Genomic DNA, 9,026 nt, shown 5'->3' on the forward strand with positions numbered 1-9,026 from the left:
AATAAGCGAATGTAAAGGCAGATCGAAGGAACTTTGTTTCCTTCTATCTCCCTCGGGTCTTCACTCGCAGCAACCTCCACAGACCTGGTAATCGGTATTACTCGCGGGGAAAGATTGTTCGAACGATCCTTCGACGCGAGTAATAGCTAGCTAATTTCTGCGAACTTGTAATAAGATCTTTAGAAATAAAAAGTGGAATGCCGCGCGTTACAAGTATAACTTCTTAGACGCAATGGTGAGATTTTATTAATTCTTCCCAGATATTTGGAAGATGATGCCTCAGTTCAGTTGATCTTAGCAATAATGTTTATCAAATACAGAAATAAATTAAACGGTGGCATTTTATAATAGTAATAACAATTTAAATCTTCAAGATGAAATTAAAATGAATAATTCCCATTTAGTTAAGCATTTATAACATAAACAGTAAAATTTACTTTTCGCTTAAATATTAACCCTTTGGGGATCCGTGTCGGCCGCCCAAAGGGTTAATAAGAATCACCCCGTTCGCAAAGGGTTTATAAGAATTACGGTTCAAAATAAGTATTCATTGAAGACATTCGTCATGAAGAATTTTTCTATATTCTTATATCAAAGTACAAAATCATTTCCAATGAAAATTATAAAGTAACCTAATTAGCAAAGTACCAGCCTTCTGTCAATTTTAAGTTCAAATTGTAGAAATATCATTGATTTATATTTAAACAAAAAATTGCATTATAGTAATCGTAAAGGGTGCACAAAAGAAATTTGCGCGACTGTTAAAGTAACGATTTAGTAATTCAGAAACCAGGATTTTATTTTGCAATGCGAGGTGCATTTACAAAGCAATATAAGTATGCACTTGACGCGATTTTAAGAGTTGTATATTGCTAACAATTCATTATGGAAACGTTAGACCGTCACGAAGGAGACGCGAGGGGGGCGAATGTGTTTAGCAGATTTGTATCTGCATCATCAGCTGCTACTCAGCATATGCACTGTGTTGGGTATGAATTTGAACCAATTGCGAGCGGTTAATTACGCTGGGAGGCAGGTTCGCGAATACGTCATTCTTTTTATTGAGTATCGTTGCAATATTAATTACGTTTCGCTTAAAATCAAGAAATTTTCTGTTCCTTGAATAAACGTTTACTTTATACCTGGATTAATTAATTAATATCATATATGAAAATTATTAAGAGAACATCACGTATGTTTCACGAGACTTTACGTACCAGTTACAAAATGTTTTCTTGTAATTTTATGAAAACATTTATTGGAACGATGGTATAGTATTTAAATTATTTTTAGAGGGCGTATATTTAATGTGTAATCTAAGATATTTCCATAAATCTATAATTTAATTCGGTGCGATTATTTTTTTCATTTTTCTTATTTTAGATATAATAATTATAAAATATTTAAATTTATCTTCGAATTTAATCAATCAAACTCTATTAGAATGAAATTAATTCCATTATTCGTAAACTAAACCACTTGTAGTTAAAAAGAATAGATTTCATTATGACAAGTTAATGCAATTAGGTACATATCATAATCAAAATACATACATTATTATCATTACAAGATCCTGACTCATCATTACCTCATTAAATTTCTGTGTCTTTTTTTACACATTATGTTACCCATACTTATTCACTATTTTAATTAAAACAAATCGATTACACGTATAAAATAGAATCTTACCAAGCTCTGTTTATGCGGGATAAAGTATATTTTCGTCCTAGAAAATTCATCACGAAGAAAATGTCTCGCACAATATTCGTTATCAGTATACCAGTCACTTCTAAAATTGACTCATTAAAACCTTTTGTACTATACTAACCGCGCATATGTACGTCGAATACTTAATTAACGTTTCTTATGCTAGAGAGCAGTATTCAGTCTTATCGTGTGCCACTTTTCCTAACTGAGCCGAAAACGTGGTAGTGACGATTGTGAGTCACTAACATAGATAAATTTCCGCCACTGCTTGAGCACCGGATATTTTAGTTTGCGTAAAAAATAGATATCTATTCTAGGTATTACTACTTCTGTGTTGACGGTGACATCTGTTTTATTGATCGAATACTATTGATATAAAATATCTCGTTACTTACCGAATCCTTTGGCTTCTCGTTGAGTTCAACGACTGTTTTTTGAAGCTCGTAGTTCTGTCGCCGCAGGAGTGAAATCTATACATGATAAGGGTATTTATTAATGATACGTGTCATTCATTGTTTGCATCGGGTATAAGTTGCAGAAAAATATAACATTGCTTTAAAAATTATTGCGAATAGAGCTTCTTGTGTTGATATTAATAACATTAGATGAAGTAGTTTAATTCATAGTTTCCTGTTCTAGTAAACTTAAAAAACATTACAGGATCTAATAAAATAAAAGAATTTATTAATGATACGTTTCATTAATTCTTTGCATGTGATATAAATTTCAAAGAATATAATATTGTTTTCAAGATTATTGGTTTCGTGCATACATTTCTGCACTCTAAACTTGCTTCTAGAGTTCTAGTAGAGTGGTTCCAAGTACAGGTCTTCTAGAGTGGTTCACTTTCATCAATATTAGGGATGGTTTTCATTTAATTAATTCCTTACTTGTGTATTATATGTTAGACAACCATCTAGTCCCGTTTTAAAGAATGAATAATACATTTTTCGAGAAACGAATGAATAATATATCGTACATTCGTTAAAAACATTCAGAAAGATTCTCGTAAATTGGTCAAGTAGAAAATAGGGGCCAATCAGAATCACGTCGTACATTCTCATCCAGAGATGTCATTTGAATTTACCATATTATATTTTCTATGTGTGCTGCAACCGTATTTTCGTTTTAACTTATCAACAAAAATTTGTTTATTTGCTATAAAAATATTAAATATAAATATCTAACTATGGACAAGTTTATCAAACACAACAACGTGGAATTAAAATAGAAAATATTATTAATTAAACCACAATTAAGTTGCTTTCATTGATTTTGAAGGATACAATTTTTTTACAGATTTAGTCTTCAAAATGCTCGTCACTAGGTAATGAAAAATACATATAATGTAAATAATGTGATAAAAAAAAATTCATTAAAATTCAAGCGACACATTTTTACGATTCTTTTGAATTAAAGTGTAGCTGCATTTATTCAGAGAGATAAGGGGTGTATATTATCAATTAAAGGATACTCATAAATATATGTGTGTTTAATTTTTAATTACCTTAAGTACTGCAGTACGAAGTGAATTATGTACTAAAATTTTAAATAAATAGACATGAGTATATTTTTTGTTATGACTCAATACATCAACATCACTTCAAGGCTGATAGATGTAGGTGAATATTAGTTACAATTTTAACCTATATACATTATACAAAGCAATTGGTTCCTGAAGAAATTTAAGTGATACAGGAACAATAGGTATATTTCTATATTAACTTTGTCAGTTCTGGATTTTGGAAATGGGGGGAAAACAAAAATTAATCAAATGTGGATTCGTAGCATAATGTTTATAAAGAAAAGCAGAGTAGATTTTCCAATTAATTTAATATTCTTCGTCAAATCAAAATTATATGAATCTTTTCAATCACATTTTTGAAGTTCATCGATATCACAATTTGTATAAAGAATATAAAATACAATAAAATATTACATAATGACTAAGGAAAGAGTATACAAGAATTCTTAGCATACTTTAAATGATTTGGGGATCAATTAATTGAATTAAAAAGTTATATGAATTTTGATCATTACAATTATTAAATATGTTTATTTTGTTTACTATTATTTTGAATATTTATTTCTTAACTTTCATTCTCCACACATTTATTATTATTACATCTAAACGAAAATCAAGCCATTTAAAATGATAAATGCAAGTTTTATATTAAGGACAAATATGCTTTTTCGCATAAAACATGACACGTTTCACTTCAATACGCTTTAACAAAAACAGTTGTTAAAGTTATCTATATATTGCAAAGTGGCATTTTTTCTTTGCCCCCTCTTGGATTACAAGTCACCTCTACTCCATGAAAAACAGTGGTGTAAGCAATCGGAGCGAACAGAAATCGGAGTAAACCGTGTTCTCTCGTGCACTGATTCTGATTGGTTAATTAAAAAATTCCCTCGCGGATAAATTCGCTATGCTAACGAGGCCATAAAGTTTCGGAGCTCTGTTAAGCATCAATTAAAAGCACTCCAAACTGCTTTTGACAGTTGGACGGTGTTTGAAAAATTCTTGGAACTCGGCGATCGTGTTGAAACAGCAACGAAAAATTGGTATCTCGTAAGGTGAAGGAGAGAAAAAAAAACGGAAAAAGAACGTTAACACGGGGAACGCGGTAATCACGTTACGGACTTAAATATTGGTAACCATAATCAGAAGGAAGTCCGGTTGGTACGCTGTGGGCATAGGGACCGTACGATGCGCGTTTCTGTTTACTTTCCTTATCTCAGGTTTGCGCTGCGATAACCGCCTCTCCCCTTCCCTAAACGTTATACCACCTATACCACATCATCTTACACAGCCGCTGGGAGCAATGAAAGCGAAACGACTCGAATCGTTTTAAATCTACGCTCGATTAATATCTCGCATTTTTATTTTTCGACCATTAAAGGACGAAACAGATATTGCAACGAAGGAAAATATGGAGAAAATTATTTCCACGAAAAATGCGCTTGAAGATCACTTGATCGTTGATCGTACCTTATTTACCCAACAAAATAATTCATCAAAATTTCGTCATTTTTCAAGTGCGCATAAGTTCGTCGATTTTCATTGTATCGAGACAATTTTTTTTTTATTTTGAAGATAATTATTCGTACTTTAGGAAAAAATTAATGAAAAATGGATGCGAGTTGATGCCACATCTTCGTGTCTTGATAACGCTCGAGCACTTGTTGTTCTTTCAAATTTGATTGTTTCCATTTTCAATTACCTTATAATTATGATCATACATTGTATGTATGCATATATTTCTTATTTGTAGAAATATTAATAAATGTTTAAAGAATATTAATAATTGTAATAAAGAATAAATTAAAGAAAATCGTCCATCTCTTATCTTCAGTTATACACTATTTATTATTAAGCTTTATTTGCTACAATTTGTTTCACGTTTTCATTTTCAATTACCTTATATTTATACTTCTTTCTATTTTTTTATTTTTATATATTCAGCTAATCCTCACGTAAAATTGATATTCTCATCTCAAAGACAACAATAACTTTCATTTTTAACATAAATACGCTCGTTGTCACGTTCAATATAAAACTTGAATAAAATATTTAATTGCAAAGTTTGTTTTATGTTTTAGAATATATACTAAAATATATACTGAGGGAATAGATTGGAAATTCCAGACACATGCTGTGTTCATGTGTGTTCATAACTACTGTTGCATCTGACCAAAGGCGGTGCACTATACCTGCGATTCGTATTCCGTGAACACGGCGGGGATATCAAACGTTACTATTGGAAAACGATATTACAATTCCTGTAGGTTGATAACAAAATTAACAAATGCTTCAAAGTTTGGACGACTTCATTCGATTGCAAGGCTGGGTACGTATCATTTTGCTACACATATCATTTTACATTGCTTCGTACAATTACGGAATTGGTCATTCAAACGTGCTATCTAATATCCTGAAAGTTTACATATTATACAAACTAGTTAAATTAATTAAATTCATCAGATGAATTCGCGATATTAAATTATACAGAATTGAATTCCGAGAATTCACTCTTGATCACTTCACTTCATGATTTTGAAGGTTACGTGTCCATCTCATATTTTCACTAAACACTGCACTGATTTCGAAAATAACAAATCTAAATGTAATCGAAAAATGGAAAAGCTAAGCAATAATTACATTTAACAATAAAGAATCACAAGCAAAACTTCACCCATAAAATGTAACAATTTTTTATGTAATTCTAACTGAAGTTCCACGCCGTACATAAACTAAAATTATGAAATGCGTGGAATATTTTATTTTGTCCCCGATCGGCATATTTCTTTCATAAAATATTGCTCGTCGGAACGACCTTCGAATGTGCAATCGTTCCACCGTGCAAAAATAGTTGTTCCAGCGGTGAGGGAGGGAAGGTGAGCCATTGAAGTCTGTACGGTCACGTCGTTCCGGTTTGTTATCGCGGACAATTTGTGGAAGCATAAGAGACCGAAAGCGTGCACCACGTTTGTTCGTGCTTTTGTGGTAAACCTCAGGACCATGCCCTCCGTTGTTCTAGGAACCGATAGATAGCGATATCAAAGCCTTTGGTCTACATTAACAATGCTTATGTGCCCGGCCCTGTCTCCCTTAGAAACGTTATAATGTTACAGTGTTAATGCACTCGATCCTCATTGACTTCTACCGAAGGAAGGTGTGCCCGTTGAAACCATAGGCATTCGTAAATCGATCGAGGGATTACATCGAAACGATTCCAAAGAGTCCGGAGTTTATGCAACGAAATGGATCGAGCATGCTATTTGAGTTAATAGAGAAACAGCATACGAACAGATTTTTTTAAATATGAAATCAATGCATTATTCTGTACATTAATGAATATACAATGATACAATTGTAATGTATTATGATAAAATGAAGTAAAGTTAAATCAAAGCATGGATAGGATCTGTATAAATCTCGAAAGTCGTTCCAGGGTCGATATACATAATATTATAGTACAGGCTCCTGTTTGATTTGATTTTAAATATTAATTTGAACAGTGAATTTGTTCATCGTCCTTAAAGTTTGGTTCCCTTTCGTGTATTATGCAAGTAATCTAAAATAACAATCTATTTTTTAAGAAAATCGAAGTACGACAAAAATTAATAACATACTTGCACAGTAGAGGAGAATCAAGTACTGGATATGTTGTACTCAGTAATAATTTTGGTCACTTTAGATACGACAGAAATAAAAAAAATATATATATAAGAAAATTGATTTATGTCGAATACATTCATTTTCATGATACCATTTTATTTCATTATAATTTCTTAAATCTTAGTCATGAATATTTTCTCCCTTGGTAGATTCATGTTGGAAACAATAAAGTGATAAATTTATCGAGAATAATAGAGTGGCGTTCCAGGAAACGTGTGCCCGGTGTTTTGTGCGACGAAGGATAGCTTCGTATCGCTCCTTGCTGAGGGTTGAAAGGATTCGGGGTTGGTGTCATGCGAGATAAGTTAAACGTGTTTACATTACACTCAATCCCGTTTATTATGGAAAGCAACATCTGTTAAAATAATTTCTAACCGCTGGGTAACTGTGTCCTTATCAAAATGGTCGACATCTGCGTTGGTGTCAAGAATTTGTAATATAGCGTGATATACGATTACAAAGTAGTTGTTACAAGTTAAAGCATACGAATGACACAAGCAATCTATTAAAATGAAAAATGAAAAATACTTAACGTGATTTTGCATTAAGCTTCAATCATAATATTTCGTAGTTACTATTCTATACTTCTTGGCATCAATATTTACGATAAAAAAAAGGTATTTATAATAAGGAATATTGTTAAAAATTAAAATTATACTCACTTCAGCGTCTTTCGAGTTGAGTAATTCTTGCAGTTCGACGCACTTTTCGTTTGCTTCGTTTAATGCTCTTGATCGTTCGTCTACGTACATGAAACAAGTAAAGAGTTATTTATTAATTATTTAAGCAGCAAAAAAATAGCTGTAAACTTTATATTAACGGGTTTTAAATTTCCCGCCACTTTTAACGTGAACTGGGTCGATAAAACAGACCCTTATATTGACAGTCGTTAGTAACCTGCTATGTTCCGGGACAACAAATGGCAGTTCGCTTTGGTTATGTTGTGATACAGAGGGAATAGTACGTACCTATTTCTTCCACAATGCCCTCTGATAAGACTTCCTTCGTAAAATTTGTTATCTGTCCTTTTAAATTCGACAAGCTAGGCAGTCCGTCACCGAACCACGCCATTTTACACGTCGACACTCGGCCTTATATGTATTTTGGAAAAGGTATTTGAACACTCTTTCTGGACGTTATGAACACTGCATATTCTGATAAAACTGCACACGTCAACGGCATAAAAGTATCAAAACATGAAGTAACAGGAACACGTACTAACCCTCACAAAATACACAAGTTTAGTTGGGCATGGTCGGCAACGTTATATAAAAAATTACTAGATTCCTTGGGATTTTTCTATTTTACGTAACGAAGTATATGTAATACTAAAACTGCATAATTTCTTGCCATTTGTAATTGTATTATTCAATACATTGTCCCTCTTCGTCTCTTTTATAACCCAACGAGTGCTTATGTTTGTACAGAATAGAAATTTATTCGAGGTAGCTTTTTACCGATGGAGTTCGTTATAAGCTTAAGGTGGGCAGCACTGTCGAGTCTAATTCTCTCTTAGCGAAGTATGATAATTTAGTACAGTTCCCGCGTGAAAATGGACGACTGCTAACGAATTGTGTCAGTGTGCAGTGCATAAATAAAAGGTAATGGTAAATTGTACTTCTTGTTCGTATATATCTTCCTAATAGTTTACGATTTCTTTTTGAAATGTGTAATATAAAACAAATAGGAAGCAGTGATATCGCACAATATTTGATTTCCTCGGTTTTTCGTGTTTCGGTCTTGTAAACAAAATTTACTCTAACATTTTATTCCACGTAATCCATGAATCTATCTAAATATACTTTAATTCTATAAGAATATTTCTAGTTCTTTCCAGTTATCTCAGGATCAGGATCTTGGGTAATAGAATTTCAATTACATTTTTGTTAACAAGGTTATACGTAAGAAAACGTTCGCTATAGTTCAGAATAGTCAATTATGCATTATTCACGTACTTATTTATTAAAATACTAGGTATATACTGAGAGTGATAGACATGTCGATGTTGTTTATAGTCTTAAATTAGAATGAACGAGCCAAACAATTTTTGGAGCCTTTCAATCATGCAATCTCACTCTCTGCACTCTTTGACAACTTCTCCACTACCATCTTCTACTACTACTCCTACTTCACT

The 9,026-nt window shown here is 32.3% G+C and overlaps 1 protein-coding gene across 1 annotated transcript in view; it reads right to left on the minus strand.

Moving 5' to 3' along the window:
• Positions 1-8,136, minus strand: part of LOC128874430 (thyroid receptor-interacting protein 11-like) — an 81,683-nt gene extending 73,547 nt beyond the window's left edge. Inside the window, exons 1-3 of the mRNA XM_054119221.1 lie at positions 7,861-8,136; positions 7,555-7,634; positions 2,103-2,177 (exon numbers count right to left, since the gene is read on the minus strand). Of these exons, the coding sequence (XP_053975196.1) occupies positions 2,103-2,177; positions 7,555-7,634; positions 7,861-7,963 (258 nt within the window). The 5' untranslated portion in view covers positions 7,964-8,136. The remainder of the gene's footprint in view (positions 1-2,102; positions 2,178-7,554; positions 7,635-7,860) is intronic.
• Positions 8,137-9,026: the final 890 nt, after the last annotated feature.

Source organism: Hylaeus volcanicus, chromosome 3 (assembly GCF_026283585.1).
Source record: "Hylaeus volcanicus isolate JK05 chromosome 3, UHH_iyHylVolc1.0_haploid, whole genome shotgun sequence".
Lineage (NCBI taxonomy): Eukaryota > Metazoa > Arthropoda > Insecta > Hymenoptera > Colletidae > Hylaeus > Hylaeus volcanicus.